At 51.7% G+C, this 23,428-nt stretch overlaps 1 protein-coding gene across 1 annotated transcript in view; it reads right to left on the bottom strand.

The window, feature by feature from the left end:
* Positions 1-1,005: 1,005 nt before the first annotated feature.
* Wscd2 (WSC domain containing 2) overlaps positions 1,006-23,428 on the bottom strand; it is a 92,497-nt gene continuing 70,074 nt past the window's right edge. Inside the window, exons 5-9 of the mRNA XM_028860836.2 lie at positions 21,515-21,636; positions 19,878-20,052; positions 16,692-16,856; positions 12,494-12,694; positions 1,006-2,939 (exon numbers count right to left, since the gene is read on the bottom strand). Coding sequence (XP_028716669.1) covers positions 2,587-2,939; positions 12,494-12,694; positions 16,692-16,856; positions 19,878-20,052; positions 21,515-21,636 — 1,016 coding nt within the window. The 3' untranslated portion in view covers positions 1,006-2,586. The remainder of the gene's footprint in view (positions 2,940-12,493; positions 12,695-16,691; positions 16,857-19,877; positions 20,053-21,514; positions 21,637-23,428) is intronic.

Raw genomic sequence — 23,428 nt, 5'->3', positions numbered from 1 at the left:
AGCCTTGGGACTCAGTCAATGTGGAGATAGGATAAGGATTAGGTTTAGTCTAAGATTGGTCATGGATCAGTATATGTCTATGAGCATATAAACTGTAACAGGATCCAGGTTCAAGGGTCCAAGATTAGGTGACCCAAGGTTCAGGGGTCTAGGACTGGTGACCCAGGTTCAGGGGTCTAGGACTGGGTGACCCAGGTTCAGGGGTCTAGGACTGGGTGACCCAGGTTCAGGGGTCTAGGGTTGGGAGACCCAGGTTAAAAGGTCTAGGTTTAAGGTGACCCAGGTTTAAGGGTCTCAGTTTGGTTGACCAGGTTCAAGGGTCTAGGCTTAGGTGACCCAGTTTAGTTCAAGGGTCTAGGCTTGGGTGACCCAAGTATCTCAGTTTGGGTGACCCAGGTTCAAGGGTCTAGGATTGGGTGTGTCTGTGACAGGTCAGAGTTGGTTTAAGACTTCGATCTGAGTTACCCCAGGCCCAGATGAACTCTGTCACCCAGCGTGGCTTTCATGAGAGCGTTCCCTCTCCCAATGACTCTACCACTGAAGTCCTGCTTCTTGCTCCTGTGTTGGTGGCCCAGGACTTTGAGGGGGTGAAGCCCTGCCTTTTCCCTGCCTGTCTCAGCTGCCCCTCCCCCTCAGTGCCAACAAGGCAACATGAAAAGCTCTTTCTCACTCCGCCGGGAAAGTCTCTAGTCACAGCCTTCCCCACAGAAGCTGCAGTCTGGTGTGTGAGAAGCCAGGGTAGAGGCTTGGAGAATGAATGGGCCAACCACAGGGCCCCTGGGTGTCAGAAAGACTCCCCTGTGTCTCTATGTTGTCACTGGCTCCATACAGGGTCTCTGTCACTCACATACATAGAAGCGACACCTCCCATGGGACACCACACCCTCTTCTACATCTGTGCACAAACCTAGAGAATCCTCAGCCCTCTCCTGGACATCCCCCCATCCCCCCACCCCAAGAAAATGTCTCCTTTGTGAACTCACAATCTACAACAGGGCCACGTGGTAGAATTAGCAACAAAACTCTTTTTAATGACAGTGTCGACCTGAGGAATCTTCGAACAGAAAGTTCGTGACCAGAGGTGGCCACTAGCAAGGAACTGGCCCGAGTTCTGGACCTAGAGAGAACTGACCTCCAAACAGGAGGGGAGACCCGGCCATCTACTCCCCGGTGAAAGAAAACTATAAATTAGCCTGGGAGGAGGGGAAGAAACACCATACAAAATACATTCAGAGCCCCCTGGCTGAGCCCTGGGGTGGTCCAAACCCTTCAGACGAGGGCATCGGAGAAGGGAATCAGGGACAGTCTCTGGCCCTTCTTTTTGCGTGGCCAGTGTCCAAGGGGCAGAATGTCTTGGTCATATTCCTCTTAAAAAAATATATCTCTTTGCGTGACCCTTCTCCGGGGTTCCTTGGCTCGGTGGGAACCAGTGTTCATTTGCCCCCCCCCCAAGGCTCTGGGGGTGGGGGGTGGGGAGTGGGGGGTGGAGGCTGCTCCAGACAGAAGAGCAAGGGGACTGTGACTATGGCTTTTGTGTCTATGCAGTGGGAATGGTGAAAGTGTGGGCTGGAGGGGAAGCCACGGGGATCCGAGGTGGGGAGACGGGATCCTGGATGCATGCTTTGGAAAACATGATCAGTGACTCAAGTCAGAAATCCTTTGGTTTGGTGTCTCGGCATCGAGAGAGCAGTGGCGCAGTGGGAATGGACAGCCATTCATTACTCCGTTTCTAAGGAGTCCCCGGGGGGGGGGGGCGACTGTCCCTGTTGGGCTGTAAGCGAGGGAAGGGAGGCTGATGTCTTGTGGGTAGGGGGACTGTTTTGAGTGTGGCTCCCTCTGAGCTGGAGCAGTCTGTTCCCTCCCCTGGGTAGTAAAGGACTCCCTGGTTAAGGGTTCAGGAGGGCAGTGTAAGATAGACATGTTGGACCCCACCCTGAAAAGATGGGTCATTGGGGGCTCTGTACGTGGTACATGACCAACCTTTGGGTTGATGTTTGGTACCTAAGGGACTTTGGAAGAAGGGTCAAAACCCCCAAAGTCACCCCGCCCTCCAAGACACAGCGTGGGCAGAAAGGACAGAGTTCCAGCCCTCGAAGTGGAACAGCACCCAGCTTGGATCTCATACGTGATTTAGCCTGGGGGACAGCTCCCACGGTGGTGCCGGGGCACCAGTTCCCCCACCTCAGAAGCCAGAGATCTAAGGCCATGGAGACAGGTCCCAGACATCTGCCTGTCACATACAGATGGCCTGAGAGAGATCATAAAGCCAGTGCTCGCTCAGGGGAAGAGACAGGGGCCCACACAGTCAGCTGCAGGGTCACTGCTTATAACTTTTCATCAGCTGTCATCTCCAGAACCTCCCAACCACTGCCGTCTCCATGATAATCATCTCCTCCCCCCCCCACCCCAACAGCAGGGACAGGGACGCCCCAAACAGGCAGCCAGGGGAAGGTGCCTGGATGTCTCCTCCCCAGGCCTCGGAGGGGGTCTCTCTGAAGGCAGGCAGAAGCCTGGGGCTGTCATCATGGCAGAGGGAAGCCAGCTCTTGGAGCCAAGTGGGGAGCTGGAACCCTCCCTGGCCACCCATCATCTTGGGCTGTAGGCATCGGGCACCCCGGTGAGGTTGCGACTGCGCAGGGCTGTGTCCACCATCCTGATGTAGGCAGCGATGGTCCTGCGCATCTCGGCGGTGTAAGGGTCGTACTCCAGCTTGCGGAGCCCCGAGCGCTTGAAGTTGCCATCCTTCTGGCTCTCCACGCACAGCAGCCGGTCTTCCCTGACCGCCACGCCCAGCAGGCTGACCATTCGGCCCAGCTGCGCAAAGAGGTCCTGCTTCAGGTCCTCGAAGTGCACCACCAGTACCGTCTTGCCGAACTTGAGCCAGTCCAGTGTGTGTGTGGCCCACCACGGGGCATAGTTCCTGACGAACTCGGGCCACTCTGCGGAGAGAGCAGGGCATCAGGGACGCCACCAGATGGGCAGATGACACACCTCCCAGACCTCTGAACCCACTTGTGCTCTCTGGGGTAACACCCACTTGACTGGTGCCTGGTTCATTCCAGGCACGGCCCTATACACGAATAGACTACCGCATATAAATATATATACTACCAAAATGTGGAGGTAAGGAAGTAGTAAGAGATGCAGGGTTACACAGGAAGGGTTGGGGAGTAGGCGCTTGCTCGCCTAGGATGCTGGGAGCCCCAGGTTTGATCTCGGGAAGCAGAATTCTTGGAAAGAAGCTGTCCATGCAGACACTGATTGATTAGCACTGCAGTACCATGGAGAGGTTGCGATGTTGCAGGTCCAGGTACCGATTACCTTACCCTGGGCTAGTTCTAGCCCCCTGGAACCGCCATTCCTTGCCCGCCTGTGTCAGAACTAACACCCCCACCCCAACTAGTAGATAGAAATCCTTTGGAATCTGTTAGCAGATGGCTGGCTTCCACCAACCCCAAAGCTAAGGATGCCATCAGATAGCTTCTTGGGCCTACAGGAAAGCTTTCCCGCACCTCGCTGTACCCACCTCTCTGATGTACCAATCAACATATTTTACACTTGTCTTGGTGTATGACTTTCTTTGTCCTGTAAAACCACAAATGTTCATGAAACGGCTTCCACGTCGGAACATGGAATTTGGGGTCACCTAAATCTGTGTTTCTGGGCCATGGTAACTCAAAATGCCCCAGAATAAACTACTTCATATTTCCTTTAAGATGAGAGGTGTGGTTTTTTTGTGTCAACAGATATGGTGACATGTGGGATTCCAAAAATGGTCCACTTTTCACCAGAGGAATCGCTTGAACGGAAGCCAGGACCCTGCACGGTCATCTGGTGTTATTTCCTCATGGGGACTGTTGGTGAGTTCTTTCCGGGGCTCCAACCCTCCCTTGGTTTTGTGGACTGTCTATTCTGAGCTGGCTAGCAGATCCTATTGTGATAGGAATCTCTCTTTGTCTGCTTTCAAAGTATCTGTTTTAAGGTTATCAGTTTGAAAGCTTTTTGTTCTAACATTTGGTTTGGTTTGCTTGCTTGCATTCAGAACTCTAAAGGCAATTTAGGTTCTATTTAGCTTGTTTTCAGTATTTTGTTGGCTTCTGGGACTTTTGAAGGCATTTTGGTTTCTTATTTTGCCCGGGTTTTCCTGGTCTTTGAAATGTGTTGGGTTTATTAACACTTGACCTTTGTTTCCTGACACTTGACCTTTGTTTCCTGACATTTGACCTTTGTTTCTGCCACACCCCTCAGAGGCTTAAGTCTGCTTTTTTCCTGCTATGTCTCCTGCGACCTTGTCAACCCGTTAGCTCAGGAATGTTAGGATCATCTGATGATAAAGACACTGAAGACAAGAGGTACTTGTTCGTCCCCACCCCACCCCACCCCAGAGTGTGGCGGTGTCACGGGGAACGCCCCACTCTGTGGAATGGCCTCATAGGGAGACACAGCAAACCGGCCCCACTCTGGGGTCAGGAGACACTTCACTGGCTCTTCAGGGAAACCGCTTACGAGGGTTCGTTCGCCCTGGGTCTTGAGCTCTCTCGTGTTTGTGTACACGTGTAGGATAACCAAAGACCCAGTAGGAGAAGACGGTTTCAGGGCAAAAGCTGAGAAAGTCGATGCCAAAAGCAGCACACAAAACTGACCCAAACCACATATTTCCCAGCGAGCACAGACGCCGTGATTTTTCAGGAGAACAGAAAAAAAGAAAGAGAAAAAAAAAAAAAAATATATATATATATATATATATAAACACGGCCACGAGGTTTCCAAAAAGGAGGAGGAACTGCCTGGAGGTAAGGGCCATCTGGCATTCTAGCAGGTTCTGGGAGAGATAATTGCTGACTAGCTTGGAAGTGTTTGGAAGAAACACACTAAAGATAACCCAAACAGTCACCGCCTCCAAAGTAGTAGGCCATAAAAGCAAAGTCCTAGGGGGAAAAAAAAAATCACAAATAGGCAACCGGCTTTCACTAAGATGTAAAATGATCTCCAAAAACTGATCAAATTGGTAATTCATAGTAAAGAGCTCTTAAAGCCATACAAGTTAAATTAGATGCTAAAATGAAAAATTAATTAAAAAAAAACTTTTGGGGAGGTTTATGTCAAAGGCAAATGCTAAGATAGACCCCCCCCCTGACCTTCCCCCGCCTCTCCTCTCTGGCTGCTTCTTTGTGTCCTCCTTTCTTACTATTTCTTTAAACAGCTTGTTTCCCTGTAATTCTAACATTAAAGTGTCTTAACCAGCCCTAAAATTCCTTTCAGCATTAAAGCCCCAAATCTCAGCTTGGCCTGAACTTAGGGGAACTCCTCAGGCTATTAAAGATAACCAAGTGAGTCTGTGTCCCCTCTCCAGCATCCTGGGGACTTGTGCGGAGACCCATTTTCAAGCATCTTGTGGAGTTTCCCTATCCGCTGTCCTGCCCTGCAGATCCTCCTAACACGGGATTCTGTATTCCTTTTATTTAACAAGAAACTCTCTAGATGTCTGAGTGCCAATGACACCAGCAATAGGCATTTTCCAGACCCATCCAGCTCTGTTTGTGGGTCCTATGTAGTAACACGTGGCTTTTCTGGGGAACATCATCGTAAAAAATGATCCCCCGAGTAACCAGTCTGGCAGAAATGAAGATATTCTCCAGAGTGTCTCAGCCAGACTATCAGACTGTTGAAGGAATGGACCCTCAGGATAGAGGGGTTCCCCCAGGAATCTCATGCTGGAAGAGGGAAGGGCACCAGCAGGAAGGGGACCCTGTTTCCCTGAGACTTCAGACAGTTGTAGCAACTTGTCTGCCACCTTAGAGGACAAGACTGAAGCCCAGATAATGATGAGTCCTGAGGACCGATCAGTCCTGCATATCCCCGGTCTTTATACCTTGATCTCACTTCAGGTCCCTAAAGACAAACTTGAGGGGTTTGCTGTACCTCATCGTGCCCCTGCCCAGCGTGACCACATTGACTAAATCTCCTTTTTGTGCATTCTGCTTTTCAATGGGCTCTTTTGACGGTCCTAAATCTTTCTTTGGGACAATGAAAACATGAGTTTTCAGATTAAGAAAAATTTAAATCTGCTTTTAAGTACAAGATACAATTCTGATGAAGATGTCATCTCCTGATTCTTATCCTGTTCTGGTTTACAGCACAGTCCCTATCACTTGAGGGAATAAAGTAACTACGATATGATTGCTTCTGCTTTAGCATATGTTTTTCCTAGTGACAACGGCCACCCCTGACACACAGAACTCTATCCCACGGATTAACAGGCCAGCTCACATCTGTCCTTTAGCTAGGTCTTGTTTATATGGGAGTGTTTATATGCATACCAACATTTCAAGGATATGTTTGAGCACCAGTGCCCCTTTAAAAACAAATGAATGGACAAGTAGGGTTTCAAGAGCCAGATCTCGGCATGGCCAATGTAAGAGAAAACCCTAAGTGTCTACTTTTTTGAACTGTCCTTTTAAGAACTTACTGTTAGGTTTGCATAGACATCTCAGAGCTTACAGATCATCTTAATGTGTTACACTATAGTTAAGAATTCAACAGAATTATTCAACTCTGTTTCTAATTAAAAAGAATAATAAAGTCATGAATGTGAAAGCTTACCTCCATCCCACGCTCTATGCCTCATACTTTTGGTGTCTGGTAAAGACTAACAAAAGGAAATGCTTTTTCCAACAATGACAACGAAAACCACGCACGCATAAAAGTGAAACTTATCAAGGTATCAGATCTCGTGGCTTAACTCTTTAACAAATACTTAATTTAAATTTGGTCAAGTAAACAAAAACTATTAATATACTTTACCTGTATTTATAATGTTTGGATATCTAAGATACCATATTTTCTGTTCTATACTATACCCTCCTGAACTTTCTTTTAAAATTACCTCAAACAAACAAAAAATATTTTCTAAATTTTGTAATAACAATAAAAATAAGATGTATGTTGCAAAAGGATTGTTTAAAATGGATATGGTTATAATGAGGTTAAAAATAATGCTGAAGTTATAAAACTTAAGGTCAATTCAGTACTGTGAGATAAAATTAATGATTAATTCTCTACCATACTTTCTTAAGTACTGATTTGTTCTTAGTAATGTTTAAAAAAATCGCTTGAAACAACAATAAAATTCTTTGTTTATTTTTTGACTTAAATGTGCATTTAAAACTTGTGACTAAATGTGTTTTCCCATTGAACAAAGCCTTTGTTTTTTGAATAGTCATTGCTTTAATCATTAAAAAAAAAAAAATCTGTTTAGAGACATGCCTCTTTAGAATATTCCTACTAAATTCAATAATGATTGTAACATTTTTAAAAGGACAAATATTTAAATCTGTTGATATAGGACTGGAGAGATGGCTCAGAGGTTAAGAGCACTGGCTGTTCTTCCAGAGGTCCTGAGTTCAATTCCCAGCAACCACATGGTGGCTCACAGCCATCTGTAATTAGATATGGTGCCCTCTTCTGGCCTGCAGTCATACATGCTGTATACATAATAAATAAATAAATAAATCTTTAAAAAAATAAATCTGTTGATATAATTTGGCCTGTTAATTAGTGAGTAACACATAGTGTTATAAATAGCTTTTAAGTAGGATAACTAAATTCGAAGCTAGTCACAGGGTACTCAAAAGGGTAAAGACAACCAGATGCTTCCATCAACTGAAAAGAAAGAAGACAGCATGGCCAAGACTCCATTCTGATGAAAAAAGTGTCCAGGTACTTCCAACTCCCTCCTAGACACTATACTCTGCAAATTATATAAAATTTATATAGAAGAGATTTTTTTTTTGAGACATGGTTTCTCTGTGTAGCCCTGGCTCGCCTGGAACTTGCTTTGTAGACCAGGCTGGCCTGGAACTCACAGCGATCCACTTGCCTCTGCCTCCCAAGTGCTGGGGTTAAAGGTGTGCGCCACCACTGCCCGGCTTTATAGAATAGATTCGTATTACATATAATTTATGTAACTATATTCACACCATAGGTCTATCATTTCCATTGATAGGATCGTTATCAAGGTGTATGGCCAGGTTGAAACTGCGTTTTCACCGTGGTGATGTAGGCAGGGTTCTATTCGGTCCTCACAGCCCAGCATCATTGTGGCCATCATTTAGCAGAAGAGGAAACTGAGGCAGAGAGTGGGTGAGTGACTGTTCACGGTCACTCAGGGAGACCTGGCTGCACGGGGTGGGCTTTTTGCTTATCCCCCATCAGCAATAACAGCATCTTACGGGGAATGGGGGCTGTGCTCCGAGTGTGGCCAGAGCACCGGGGACTGTTGGCGTACTGGCCCGAGCCCTGATGTTGTTCAATAAGCGTGGCTATCACCATCCCTTCTGTTGTTCGAGAAGTCATTTCACTGGCTCCCGGGGCCCAGGCAGAGGCCTCCTGTGGGCTCCGCAGGTCCAGTGCTCCCTCCTGACCACACAGTGAGTCATGACTGTGTGGTCACCCTGATTACGCGCCTGTCTCCACTGCCGGCTGAGCCCGTGGGGGTGGTTTGAACAGGACTGTTAGTCTTGTTCATGTGGTCTCTCTACTCTTCACTGAAATGGTCACAAACGGTCTCTGGGGGGGGGGGGGCAGTAGGGGGTTCATCAGCCATCTTGCCATGTGACAGAAAGTCACCCGACTGGGAGGGTGCCTTTGGGGTTGCCTGACTTGAGAACACTCCTTGGGTTAGTTGTACAGCAAGCAAGTCTCAAGGAGAGCTGCTGAGGCTCAGGCTCAGGTGGGAGGGGAGCCGGGAGACAGCCCAAGGTGGGCACTGGAATGCTGGGAACAGCATCAGCCCCAACTCAGCTGGAGAACCCCAAAGGCTCAATGGTTGATGAGGCAGCCCCCCCCCAGTCCAGAGTGGGCCATGCATGACAGACTGGTGAGTCCCTCCAGCTAGGTTGGGGACCTGAAAATCTTCCTACCTCCTAATCCCTCACTGGATGACGGAGCCTTTCTGTCTCTCTTAGCCTTCCTAGACACCCTGAAAGGAAACGACTGCTGGGCACTGGGGCCAGGAAGGAAACTGAGGCTCAGACAGTGAATGGAGCCACTTCTTCAAGGTCACACAGCAGGGAAGCACCATCCAATCCAGCCTGCCTCACTCTGGCCCAGATCCTCTGGAGACACCAGCAGCCGCATCCCCACTTCCTCCCACAGCCTGGTACCCAGCAGGAGCTGGGGGGAACTGCCACTGAACTAAATTGAAATCCCAACTGCTAAATTGCGCTGTGATAAAAGGCTGCTTTTCTTGACAGAACCCATGGAAGCCATCCTGAGATGCCTCTCACCCAGTCCCCTCCTGGAACCCCACGGCTACTTGAGAAATATTTATGCTGGCGACAGGTTATTTTTTTATTCTTAAAATAGATTATTCACAAGGCAGCTGACTAATTGGGCCCGTACTGGTATAATGGGCTGGGGCCAGATGTATCTGGATGATTAGGAAACTTTAAGCACACACAGGGGCTCCTTCCCTTTGTCAGCCTGTCCCCACGTCTGAGTCCCCTCTCAGCATTCTTGGTGACTCAGGACAGCTGCGATGGTCCCAGGAGAAACCCGGGTGAGGCTGGCCCTTGTCATCCAGCGCGCCACAGGCCTAGACTTCAGGTGTGGCCATGTGTGACCATCCTGAAGACACTCGCCCGGTGTGTCTTCCGATCCCATCACCTGCACCTCCTATTCTGGGGAAGCTGCTTCTCTACCTGCTGTGTCCTTGACTTCTGGATGCTGCCTGAGACACAGGGGCTGTCCACAGATGACTTCCCAGCCAGGGGCCGGGGCTGGAGACCCTGTTCTTCTCCACCCGCACTGGATGACCTTGGAGGTGCTCTTTGCTCGCGCCTTGAGTTTCACTCTACTGACTTGAGGGCAGGCATCCCTGACCTCTTAGGATAATAAGCTTTGCAAAGATCCTGATGAGGTTCCAGGTGCAGAAGAGTAAACGCTGCTTATGACAATCCTTGCTGATGCTGGCCTCCAGCTTTTCCCGAGACACCCCCTGTGCCCCAGCCCGCTGGCTCGAGTTTCCCTGCCAAAGCTTAGCCGCACCCTGAGCGGTTCTGAGCTCTTCTGTATCAGACGTTTGTCCACACACTCCAACCCTTCACCTCTCGAAGCTCCTAAATGACTTCATCGCAAAGAACAGTAGAAATGGTAACAAAAGCCCTCCTCTGCTAGCTCAGGGCTCCTGGTAATGGATCAGCACCCACAAATCTGGAAATAAAGCACCCCCCCTCCCAGGGAGCCAAGGCCACACAGGCGTGCCTGGCTGCACACAGCATGGAGGTGTCCGCTTCATCTTCTTGTCGGCAGGAGGAACCAGGCCCTGATTAATGGTTTCTCCGTGCCAGTTCCCCATGGAATCATTAAACACAGGATCGGTTTCATTAAACAGATCCAGGACAATTCACCTTGTGTAATCATATCACATAAAATTTTGCCTTGGTTCTGCTCCAGAGGGGTTGTAAAATTAATGTGATGGAACCAAAGTTGGGGGGTGGGGAGGCTTATCTCCGTCTAATCAGGAGGGAGCAGATCTGTGGGGAGCTATGGGGCCTCTCCTTCCAGGTTACTCTCCCACTGTTCATCAAAGGGTGTCCTGACGCAGTCCTCAAAACTTGTGAGGGCCCCCACTCCCCCCACCCCCTGAGAACTCTGGTTGGACATGGACTCTGAAATATCCCAGGAGACACCGGTGCCGCTGGTCCCCAGCCACACCTGAGCAGTAAGGGTTTAAGGCAATTAAAGTAAGTTGAGGGGTGCATCAGGAAGGTCCCCAAAGGCTGGTGAAAATGCGGTGTTTCTAGTCAGGCAGGTCTGGGGTGTAGCCTGGTCACTGGCATGGTTAATGAGCCCCCCAGTGGTCCTGTTGCCTAGGGTATCAAAGAAGAGGACTGGGTCGGGGGAGTAGGGTGGAGAGTCGGGGCTCTGTTCCCTGGAGAGAGTTCTCTGCCAAAGCTTTGACCTGAGAGGAGCTGATGGAGCTAATCTGGCCCCAGTATGAGATGAGTCTGAACCAATCCTTGGTTCATATGCCCTGACTCAGTGTTGACCTAAAGGACCCAGGTGTCTTAAATAAGGAAACAGAGCAGATGAGGTGGGGTGTGTGTGTACGCGTGCGTGCGTGTGCGTGTGTGTGTGTGTGTGTGTGTGTGTGTGTGTGTGAATGTCTCTGAATGTGGAGGCTGGGGATCAATCAATGCCTGATGCCTGGGTTGGAATCCCAGCTCAGCAGCACCCAGGGTGCTAACTAAGCTCCGTTTACCCTGCCCCAGGAATCACGCTCTCCCTAGTTCCTGGAGGGCTTGACGACAGCCACACTCCCCGACACCCCACTTCTCTCAGACCCCAGGAGGCCTGGGACGAGGAGAGCTTGGCCACTGGGTTTCCCAGTGACCTTAGTGGTCTCTACCTCTCTGGGCCCCAGTTTTCCTCATTAGTAAAGAGAGAACCAGGGTTCTCAGCCAGAAGCTGGGTCCATGTTCCAGCCACGGCCTGCTCCCTGGTGCAGGCCTCTCCCCTAGCTGGGGAGGAACTGTCAAAGCCACTTCGCCTGGGGCCCTGCTTGCTTCCCAGCGGAGCGACACTAGCAGATCATCAAGCCCTCTGAACCCTGTGGGTTGGAGCTGTTGGGTGAGTTCACTGGTAACAGTCCCACAGCTGTAGGGTTTCACCACCACGCAGGGGCTGGACACGGGCCATGTGGTACCCAGGAGAGGACCCACAACTCGTGGCCACCCATGCCATCTGGATTTCACCAGCAGTGTCCCCGTTAGCATAGTGAGAACCACAGCTGCTGAGTAGAGAAAGTGAACCTTCCAGCCTCTCAAACCCCATGTCCTCCCGCTGAGTCCAGAAAGTTAGAGTTGTTTAAGCAAGCGTAAGGGCTTTGGGGTCCCACTGCAAGGGAGCCTCACTGTAAAGAGTGAAGCCGTAGTTCCTGGGCCACATGGCTGGTGCTTTGGGTGTGGCCCCATGGTGCCTCAGCCACCCAGAGCTGGAGCATTGCAAAAAGCTCTGCACTCCTCTGGAGAGCTTCCTGCTGGTCACCCTGCACCCCACACCACCTGGGACCCCCTCCTGTCATCCCATGCTGGTCACCCTGCACCCCACACCACCTGGGCCCTCCTCCTGTCGCCCCATGCTGGTCACTCTGCACCCCAGACTGCCCCAGGCCTGACCTCCTGTTACCCCATGCTGGCCTCCTGCACCCCAGACTGCCCCAGGCCCCTCTGTACCCCACACTGCCCCAGGCCTGACCTCCTGTTACCCCATGCTGGCCACCTGCACCCTACATGGTCCAAGATCCTCCTATCACCCCATGCTGGTCACTCTGTACCCCACACTGCTCCAGGGCCTCTTATCACCCCATGCTGGCCACTTGCACCCCAGACTGCCCCAGGCCCCTCTGTACCCCACACTGCTCCAGGGCCTCTTATCACCCCATGCTGGCCACCCTGTACCCCACACCACCCCAGGCCCTCCCTCCCTGTACCTTTGCCTTTCCAGTGGGCATGGGCAGCGAAGCCGATGTGGCCTCCATACTTGCGGTTGAACTCAGCCATGAGGGCCTTGTAGGGGTTGCGGATGAGCAGGATGGCTGCGTCGAAGGCCTCGATCTCCTTCTGGCCACTCTCGTGGGTCTTGATGCAGATGGTCCGACCGCTCCGCCAGTGGTCTCGCTCACCTTTGAACCCTGTCCCCAAGCCCCGGGGGCGAGAAGTTAGAAGCTGGGGAGGCGGGGAGGCGGGGAGGCGGGGAGGACATGGCACCCCGTCCCGCACCTCCTCAGGACTCCTCACTCTCTTGACTCACTCATTCCTTCCCGGGTGTGTTCTGAGCACCCACGTAACCGAACATCCTGAGGGAAGCCGAGCAGAGCATCACAGCTCAGAGGGTGGCATCGGTTAAACGACGTCACAGGAACGGAAAGTCACGGCTGCTGTCGATGCAGCAGAACAGGAGGCCCAGGCCCAGGAGGGACCTGGCTGGACGGTTCTGGTTTGGACCCAGGCTACACCTCCACCCTCTGAGGTACAGACCGGGACCCAGCCCAGCTCATGAGCTTGTGGCGTGCAGGAAGGCCTTCTGGGTAGGGATGTTTAATTTGAGAACTGAAGGTCAAGGAGGAACTGGTTATCCCAAGACAAGAAAGGATGAGGACCTCAGGTACCAAAGTCCTGGGGGGAGTGAGAGGGGACGTCCTAGAATGGGTGGCCGGGAACCCAGGGAGCTGGAGAGGCTGAGGGAGTCACGATGCACTCAGAGGCGCCAAACTCGTGACACCCAGGCTCCTGAGCCTGTGCCCTTCCCCCTCAGGGCTCCCACACTCTGAGGGGCGAGGCATTAGGAAGATCTTGAAGGACAAGTGCGGCCTTCACCGCTGTTTCTAAGACAGCGAGTGACCCTGACTGACACTGTGTCACATCTCTGGGCCTCAGTTTCTCATCTGCACCTTCTTCCCCCAGCCTCTGTGAGAAACTGGCGAGACATAGAGCAGGACTCTGATGAAAGGCGCTAAGCTGGCTGCTGGGGATGGCCCTTTTAATCCACCAGTGATGCAGCTGTGGTGGAGGATTGCTCTCCTGGGGACTGAGCTGCTCCATGACCCCCTTCCCTGTAATGATGGACTGGATGAGCCAAAACAGATCCTCCCTTACACTGGTTTTTTATTTTTTTTAGGTTTTCTGTCACAGAAACTAACATAAGCCACAGCAAATCCTGGGCTGAGAGGCCACAGGGCCTTGCCAGGCCGTGGGGTGCCGTGTCTTCCTGTTCGGCCCACATGTATAAGCAGCTTACATATCGCTTTGGAGGTGGATGGTGGTAAGGGCTAGCATGTCACCCGATCCTGTTCCAGAGGTCCAGAAAGCTGTGGCTGCCCTCACGGGGCCTCTGGGCAGAAGAGGCAGACATGGAATGGCCTTTTCTGAATTACGTTTCACCCTGGGGCTGCTTGGGCCAAAGGGATTAGAGGAGTCTTGGAAATTTGGGCTGGATCATACCTGTGACTAGATCTTTTATCAACAGCTTTTGAGGTCCTCTGAGGCACAGAATCCTGAGGGCACGGAGGATGATGGTGTGGGGCTTGGGAGAGAGTATGGGCAAGTTCACCCCACACAGCCCTGGCTACAGTCCTATGCCACACATCCCACTGGTGGGACTCTGTACCACCTGGACAAGGACTTCCCACCTCTGGCTTCTTTTTGTCTTCACTGAAATCCATCTCATCACAGCCCCAGCCATGGGCAGACAGAGGTGGCATACAAGAACCCACACACCCGTGGAGGAGAAGATGGGTCTGGGTAGGTGTGGTGGCAATGCCCACCCTAGGGAGCTGAGGCAGGTGGATTGGTATTGCCATGAGATGCCGAGAAGCCATCTCCAGAACCAAAACCATCAAAGCGGTAATGAAAACTTCCCAAATGCCCCAAACAAGGCATCATGATGTCATCAACAGAGACAGTAGGAGAAGTCACTTCCCTGTCTGGGGAGACCTGGGATTCTGTCTCTTTGATGCCATGATGGCATTAACTTAGCTTGATATTTGTGGAAATTATAAATAAGCACCAAGAAGATAAGCCACGATCATCTAGAAATACCTATTGCAGAGTCTAAATATCCATCCCCCGGGGAACTGGCCTGTAGATGGGGGTGGGGTGATTTCATTTTGCAGAACAGGTTCCAGAAGTGTTTTATGTCTAGGAAGGAGCTTGGGAAGACAGTGGCCTGGGCTTTTCTGAGGAACGTTGCTCACTTGTCAATAAGTAACGGGGAATTGCTGAATTCCACCACCAGAGGCCCCCCTTCCGCACCCCTCTTTTCTACAGGACCCAACACCACCATGACACAAATGTGGCATGTTTAAATATTGCTTTTCAGAGTCACCACAGTGGTCTACTTATTTGGGGAGCATGTGACCGTCAGGCATGTGACACTTAGGTTCTGAGGAGCCACCAGAATACTGTTCCAAGACATGGACTCAGAGCTGCAGGAAAAAAAAATAAATGTTTTCTTTTTTCTGTCTCTCTCTTCACCCCTCCAATATTACAGGTTGTGTGTCCCTTGTATCCCCAAGTGTCCCCAGTGTTCCCAGGCACCAGCTCATAAAGACAGCAGAGCTCAGGATCTGCTGAGGGTCTGGGTTCAAACCCTGGCAGGTGCCTCACACATAGTAGGTGACATTTCATACCTAATAGTTGCTAAGCAAAAGAGTGCAGAAACCCAAACCAAATACAGAGAACGGGGATCTGAAGGCACAGGCCCTGCGTGCTTGCCAACATGACACAAAATCGAGTCACTCACAGAGAGGGAACCTCAGCCAGGAATGCCCTCTATCAGATCGGACTCTGGGGCATTATCTGGATTAATAATTGATGGGAAAAGGGCCCAGCACAGGGTGGGTGGTGCCATCCCACAGCTGGTGGTTCCAGGTTCTATAAGAACGCAGGCTGAGCAAGCAAGCCATGGGGAGCAGGCCAGTGAGCAGCACCCCTCTGTGGCCTCTGCTGGAGTAGTTCCCATCTGACTTCGCTCACTGGCGGATTGTGAGCTGGGGGCCGCTAAGATAAAAAAAACCCTCTCCTCTCTGAGCTGTTTTTGGTCAGTGTTTGTCATAGCCAACTGAACGCACACTAGAAAGCCCTTCTGCATCCCTGCTGGCTCCGACCTTCCAGCCCACCTCCTTCACTCTCCACCTCCCACCTGTCCCCATCCTGGGAGATGCCGCTGCCTAGCTTTGCCTCAGCCATGCCTGGCACCAGAGCCGTCACACCAGGCTCTACTTCCCGTGTGCTGAACTTGTTACACGGACCAGCTCCTTCGCTTTCACACCACCCTCACGAGGTACCAACTGTTGGCTGTAGTAGGTGAACGATCACAGGACCAGAGAGGTGCAGTCATGTGCCCAAGACCACACAGCCAGGAAGTGTTCCTCCACTAAAACATAGACACAACCCAGGGCCGTCCACACATAGACGTAAAACCCACACGGAGGAGAGTGCTTCATGTCCGGTGCCACCCATGATGTCTAGTTGCCCAGTAAGTGACAAGGACATACGCGTGAAATCAGGAAACAGTTGGGGACATTTTCTAATCAGCCATTTGAAAAAAATCCTGTGACTTTGGGGGCTGGTTATTCCCCCCTCTTCAGCCTCAGTTTTCATGTCTGGGGACAGGATGTAGCTGGCCCAACAAGGTATCTGGGGGTGGTGAACTTCCCTGAGATTCCCTACACACAGTTGGTGCTCCATAAATGTGTCTTGAAAACCACACAAGGGAAGCACATCTCTCATACAATGGTGTTCACTAAAACATAGCGCACAGCCTCAGAATAAAGCATGGCACACAGCACTGTCGGCAAGATGCCCGGTAAGCAGTTGGTACTCAATAAGTGCCCCGATGTAAACACAGTTAGCATACTTCTATTGATAGCAGAGAGCTGTTGGTCAGCCAGTATCTGTGGTGAGGTGCCTAGCACACAGCAGGTGCTTAAGAAATGCTTAAGGCAACCTAAATGGTGCTTACTAGATGTCCATCAGCCGGCAGGCTCCGGGGAGGTACTGAGACAGGACACACAGGATGTGTGTGTCAGACATGAAAGGAAGGACTGCAGGAGCACACAGCAGAGGCCTTCAGGGATGAGCCCAGGCATGCTGAGCCGTGCAGATGCTCCCCTCACCCTCCGCCCTCACCTTTGTTATACAGAGAGCCATCAAAGTAGTAGCTGCCGGTGTAGAAGCCGGTGGCCAGTTCGATGAGATGGCGAGCCCACGTGTTGCCGGCGCCTGGGAAGCTGGCGAGCGCGATGAGTTTCTTAGACTTGGCTGGGAGGAACCTTCTGTCCATGCAGCGATTGTCTGCAGGGGGACAGACAGACAGACAGGGGTCAGGGGTCAGCACAGTGTGCCCTGGAGACAAGGTCATACATGGAAGAGGAGGGGCACTCGGATGTGCTGAGCTCACAGGAAGGACCGACAGAAGTCCCACGGGAGGAAAAGCCTCCTCTTCAGTCCCAGCCGCCCCTGGCGTAGCAAGTCCCTCACGGTGAGTGGTTGGCAATAGTTCAGCTTGACCTTCCACTTGATGGGACTGAGAACCCCACCTGTGGGAGACCCAGCCCCACCCACTGCGGCATCTACCAAACCAGAAGGTCCTCCGGTTTCTTTCGGTCTTAGAGGGTCAAAGGTCATCAAGTGACCATGGGCCACCCCACTTGAAAGGTGCCTTTCCCTCTATGGCAATGGGACTTAAAAACAAAAACACCAAAACAACCTCAATCAAATGTCGCATTGGAATTAATGATTCCTATTGGGGACCACACTTCCTTCAGAAGGGCAGGATGTAAGAGGGTCCTGGGGACCAGGGGTGGAGGGAAGTGTGACTCGGTAAAATAGTGCAGGGGGCAGATGGGAGGTGGGTCAGCTCTGCGATGACGGCTGTTGTTTTCAGTGTTAAAATCTATTGCGTCCATTGATTCTGAAGCCCCATAAACCAGGCAGGAGCTACAGGCTGTGTTTTCCAGGCCCCGGAACCAGCAGACCTGACTCTCCAGCCTTATTTACACCTTACTGTGTGCCAGGGTCACGTAGCTCTGCCCAAGTGCCGGTGCATCCTGGAAACCAGCACACACTCATCCCTCCTCACTGGACTGTGAATGAGCAGGGCTTGCTCACCAGGCTCTTGTACTCAACATGAGATCAAGTGGGATTTCCTGCCAGGGACCACCAGTCACTCGTACAGGATTTTCATGCAAATCACAAACAGGCATCTGCTGCTTTTCTCTAGAGTGCTGGCGTGCAAGAGCGCAGGCTGACTTGCACGTACTTTTGCTGTTGACACACCCATGCAGTGTCCAGCCTGTCCATCTATGCATTGTTGCTAGGAGGCAGTCTGCTCAGAGATGTGCTGTTTGCTCTTCAGACTCCAGAAGGGTTGGGGGTGCTCATGCCACTGTGAGCTGAAGATTCTGGCACGATCTTTGGAATCATCTCTGAAGGCACATTGCTCTTGTATATAGGATTGTGGCCAATTCCTTAACCCTCTACTGTCTATAAAATGGGCACAGCCCTGCTCACTGGCTGATTTCAGCCTTTCTATCACAGAACGAGCTGAGGCACACAGTGGATGGCCACTGTATCCATGTATCCATGCTGGTATAAATCCAGCCACTGTATCCATGCTGGTTTCCTTAGGCTCTGTTCCAGCGTGAGTACCCAGCCCCACACCAACTTCTCCTTGAGATGCCCCAGCCAGGAATAAAGGTTTATAGTCTGTCTGCAGGCAAGTAAGTCCCTTAGCTAGTCTGAGTCTCACTTTCCCAGGAAAGTAGGAATAATCACTGTTCCCACTTCCTAAGACAGCTGAGGGGAAGGAAGTATATAATAAGGTCTTAGCACTGAGCCTGGTGTGGAGTAAGACTCAAGGAACTCATGACACCCTCTCATCACCATTTTTATCATCATCACCATAATCAATACCACATCATTATCATCATCATCACCATCACCACCATCCATCACCTTCATTACAAATATCACCACCATCATTTCATCATTGCTTATCAACAGTGTCGCTACCATCAGCATCACCATGATCATCATCACGGCCAGCACCACCACCACCACCAGCAGCAGCAGCACAAACATTATTATCATCATTACCCTAGTTTGCTTCGTCTATTGCTGTGATGAAACATGGACCCACGGAAAGGGTTTATTCGGCTTGCATGCCCCAGTTACAGCCAATCATTGAGAGAAGTTAAGGCAGGCAGTCAAGCAGGAGAAGGGGCAGGGACCATGGAGGAAGCTGTTTCCTGGTTTGCTTTCCATGGCTTGCTCAGTTTGTTTTCCTATACAACCCATGATCATCTGCCCAGGGGTGGTACCACCCGCAGTGGGCTAGAGCCGCTCACCTCAGGCCTTAATAAAGAGAATGCTCCACAGGCTCTCCTATGTGCAATGTGATGGGGATAATTCCTCAGTTGAGATTCCCCCTTCCCAGATATATCTAGGTTTGTGTCAAGTTGACAAACACTAACACACACAAGTGCAGTCACCATCGCCATCATGATCCACACCATCACCATCAACGCACTGCATCATGACCGTCATGACCAACACCACTGCATCATGACCACCACCGTCATGTCATCAACACAGCCTATGACCGCCATCACCATCACTTTCCTCCTCACTGTCGTCGTCAGTGCCGCATCAGGACCACCATCACAATCAGCATCACTGTCTTCGTCAACACTGCATCATAACTGTCATGACCACCATCACTTTCACCCCTACCCTCCCAGCCACTGTCATCGCCACGGCACTTGGCATCCCCCATAGACAGTAGAGAGACGGTCAGTCAGTCAGTGTGGGCTCTACTGGCAAAGAAGGGGAGAGATGGAAAGGTTGACCAAGTCGGGGAGGGGAAGAAGGAGAGAGAAGGAAGAAGTTACAGACACACTGACAGAATGCCAGAACCGAAAACGACCTTGGAAGCCAACCATCCATCACAGCTTCATTTTCCAGATGGAGAAACTGAGGCCCAGATGGGTGGTAGGAGCTGTCCAGGGTCACACTCTGGGTCTGTGTTGGAGGAGAGGAGATCCAGGGGTCTCTTTCCACTCAACCTCACTGCCTCTTCTATCAGCAAAGAGCCACCAAGGGCCCTCACTGATGAGGGACAGACAGGAGGTCATTAGAACCTCCCCTCATGCTTCCTCTCTCTTGCATGCACTAGAAGCCCTCAGCCTAGGCAACTTCACCAGCCCAGCCCTCTGCCGTCACATCAATCCTCCTCCCCCCTCACTGCGGGCTTTAAGAAACTGACCGGCCGGGACGCATCTGGGAAGGAGGGTCTGTCCAGACCTGCTGGCTTACCTTGGACCTGCGTCTGGTACACAATGAAGTAGCTGGGGGTCCCACAGCTCTCAAACTCCTCGGCACTGCACTTCTGCGCACACAGTTGCTCATCCTCCCGGTCGTGAAGAGGGAACCGTGTGGTGGGAAAGCCACAGTGGCAGGCGGTGCCAGCGAGAGCTGCCAGGGGGTACTCCTGGGCGCGAGAGGAGAGGAAGAATCACCTGGCCTTTGTAGAGCCCAACCATCCTCCTCCCCAGACCTCAGCAGCTACCCACCCTGGTGGATTTCCTCCATCCCAGTACTTGTGCTGATTGTTTATCTGATTCCTTGTTTGAAACAAGACTTCAGGATAAACTTGGTGTCTGTGACCAGTAAGGCCAGTGGAGAGGTGGGCTCCTACACACTCCCACGCAGCCAAGGGAGACCCATAGAATGTACCAGCCCTCCCCATCTGCTGGCTCCACAGTGACGTAAAAAAAACATTCCAGAAAAGTACTATCTGGGCACTGAACACCTGGACCCTTTCCTTCCCCTCGGCGATTGCCATAGCAACTCCTTACACAGCATTAGGAACCCATTAGGAGTTAGAAGTCATCTAGAGCTGAGGGTGTGCAAGGCCTCTGCAGAGCCTTGCCAGCCCGATAAGACCCTCGGGTGTCCTAGGACCCAGGAGTGCTGGAGCTCAACCCCAGATGGATGGCTAGTTTGGTAAATTCTGCCTGGGTCCTGCTGAGAGTGAACTTGGGGTCACTGCCATCTTTTCGGCCAAAGGGATTCACCGAGGGTTGTGGTAGGGAGTGTCAGCACTGTACTGACACTTTCTCCTGGAGCTGGGGAGAGGATCCAGGGGGCCATGCCTCTGTCACTGGCGCCCCTGTCTTTTGTGTGACGGTGTCACACAATCCATCTTGGGAAACGCCGTCTCAATTTGTGCTGTGAATTATCAACCGATTGTGTGTCCGTGTGCACACATGGAGGTCAGAGGCCAACGCGCAGAAACCAGTTCTCTCCTTCCACTGCGTGGGGCTTGGGAATCAAACTCAGGTCTTCAGACTTGGTTGCAAGCCTTTAGCCACTGAGCCATTTTGTTGGCCCGAATCTGTGTGCTTTTAAACCAAAAGGATACAGGTGTGTCCACCCAAAGAAGCTTTGGGTTATCGCCTTTGACCCCCGGGTAGCCAAGCTATCTCTGTCCAGTCGGTTCCTAAACCAGACACAGCCCAGATTCCCCTCCTGGTCACAGGTCCGCAAAGACTCAGGAGAGAAAACCCGCACATCATATCCAGTGAGCTGTGCTTCTTTCTAAGATACTTTATAGGAACTGCTTAGTGGCAGAGAGAAAGGTGGCATGCACCTGGGTCCCGCTGGGCCACCGCTGATGACATTAGCTAACTAGGAGTTTATTACGCCTCCTCAGGCATCCTCAGTCTCACACTCCCTCACCATTAGACACAGGCAGGCAGCTCCTGCCACTGTGTGTGGCTCCACTGCCTTGAATCCATGAACTAATGCATTCCTCTGCCTCGTCACAGGTCACGGTCTGTGACCCCATCTGTTCTGAGTGACTGCTACTTCTCCAGCCCCACACCCTGCTCCTTAGGCTTCATGCCACCCTGTCCTTGCACCCTGAAGGCTTGCAAACAGCCCCAGCTTACCTTCTCTGTGCAGAGGTCCACACACTTGTCCACGGACATGTTTGGCATGGCGGCCGTCACAGGCAAGGCCAGGGAGAGGTTGTTGGGTCGGCGGAAGCAGCCCCTGAACACCGCGCTTCCATCTGAAGAGGCAGACAGAGCTGTCAGACCTAGAGATGGCTCATCTTGATCATCAGTCTGACTGCATCTGGAACCAACTAAAGCCCAGGTAGCTGGGCAGGCTTGCGAGGGATTTTCTTGATTGGATCGCTTGAGGTGGGAAGACCCACCCTAAATCTCCGGCAGCCACCACATAAGGACGTGGAAGAAGAAAGCTTTTCCCTTTTGCCAGCTTGCCCTCACCCTCACTGGCAAGTTCATCTATCTTGCTGCGGAGGCCTTCCCTCTCTGTTATTGGAACCCACTTCTCCAGGATCCCAATGCAGACTGAAGACCAGCAGCTCTCTAGGAACTCCCTGGGGCTTGAGACCTGGACCAGGACTGTTGACACGAAGCCCTGTGGACTTGAATAGCCAGATGTGGTGTTCATGAATAGCATGCATAAGCTTTAGGTCTCAAAGACATCCCCGTGGTCATTTCTGCCGTCGGACACCTGCAGCCTGAGCTCACAGGGGCACTGGCCCACAGCACAGACTTACAGGGCGACTCTTACTTCATGCCTGCATATATACTGTCCTGTGCTGTCTCAGATTTCTGTCTTTAGTCCCATTTGGTGCTGGGAGTGGAGGAGCTGGAGGTGGCAGCACTGGATAGAATGCTGCTCAGTGTCTGTGTCTTCTCTCCAGGCCTCAGTTTCCCCACATGGACATGGGGAGAAGAGACTAGGGTACTGTATCAAGTGAGTGTTTGGGAAAGTATGGAGTCACCTTTGATTACCATGGTATCTTGGGGCTTCACCGGCATTGGGAGGGCTGGAGTACGGAACCACAGCTCTTATATCACCCCAAAAAGGAACAGTCACACCCAAAGCCACCAATGCCCTACAAGAAATGCTGGGGTCTCCCATTCAGCTGCGTGGGTGGGGTACACAGAAGGAAGCCCCATCAGGCCACCTGGGGATTGGTGAATAAAGCTTACCATATTTGCCATGCAGGGGAAGGGGAGGGAAGCAGGGGAAGGGGCCATGGTCTCTGAGCCAAAGGTTTAGACAACGAGGCAGAAAGCCTATGCAGCAGCCTGTATGAATCTCTGTTGGCCAGAGACCACCATTAGCGGGATGCCAGCTCAGCTCACGGGCCAGGGAGGCGCTGGCTTGGCAGTTGTCTCCTTCTGCTCTGACAGTTCTCACTGAGGCTGTGCTGACCCAGGCTTGGGTATCTTGGAGCCTCTTTCTCTTCATAGTAGCCGTATAAACTCTTACCCGCTAGCTCAGGCCTTCTCTGAGCCCCATCCCATCACCCTGATGGTGTCCAAGTCCCCCAGAAAGGGCAGAGGCCAGTCAGGAGGGGTGAAGGGTGCTGGGGTACATGGGAAGGAGCGTGTCTGTCTATATCCAAGGGGATGAGGGTGAAGGCGTTGAGGGCCCAGCGAATGTGTATCTGGACAGTGGGAAGGATATGGATGCGTGTGTCTGTGTGTGTGTGTGTGTGTGTGTGGTGTGTGTGTGTGTGACTGTCCATGCTGGATCTACCTATTTGGGCACAGAGACTCCAAACTCTGAGATGCAGGTGTGGCCCTGTGGGTTTCTTCAGAGGCAGTCCAGGGCTCTGAGGGGTAGGGGGCAGGTGTGTGTTTATCGGCTCTGCTGGCTTCCTGGCCCAGCATCTGACCGTGGTTGGTGCATGTGACCGTGTGCTTCTGTGGTGACTGCAGTTGTATATGAAGGTGTCATGCAGAGACAGAAACCCCACGAGCTCTCTCTGGATTGCCTACCAGTTAGCAATGCCAGGGCTCCCTCCACCTAGCTCAGGGCAA

Source organism: Peromyscus leucopus, chromosome 23, assembly GCF_004664715.2.
Source record: "Peromyscus leucopus breed LL Stock chromosome 23, UCI_PerLeu_2.1, whole genome shotgun sequence".
In the NCBI taxonomy this organism is placed as follows: Eukaryota; Metazoa; Chordata; class Mammalia; order Rodentia; family Cricetidae; genus Peromyscus; species Peromyscus leucopus.
This window is presented reverse-complemented; position numbering and strand designations above follow the sequence as displayed.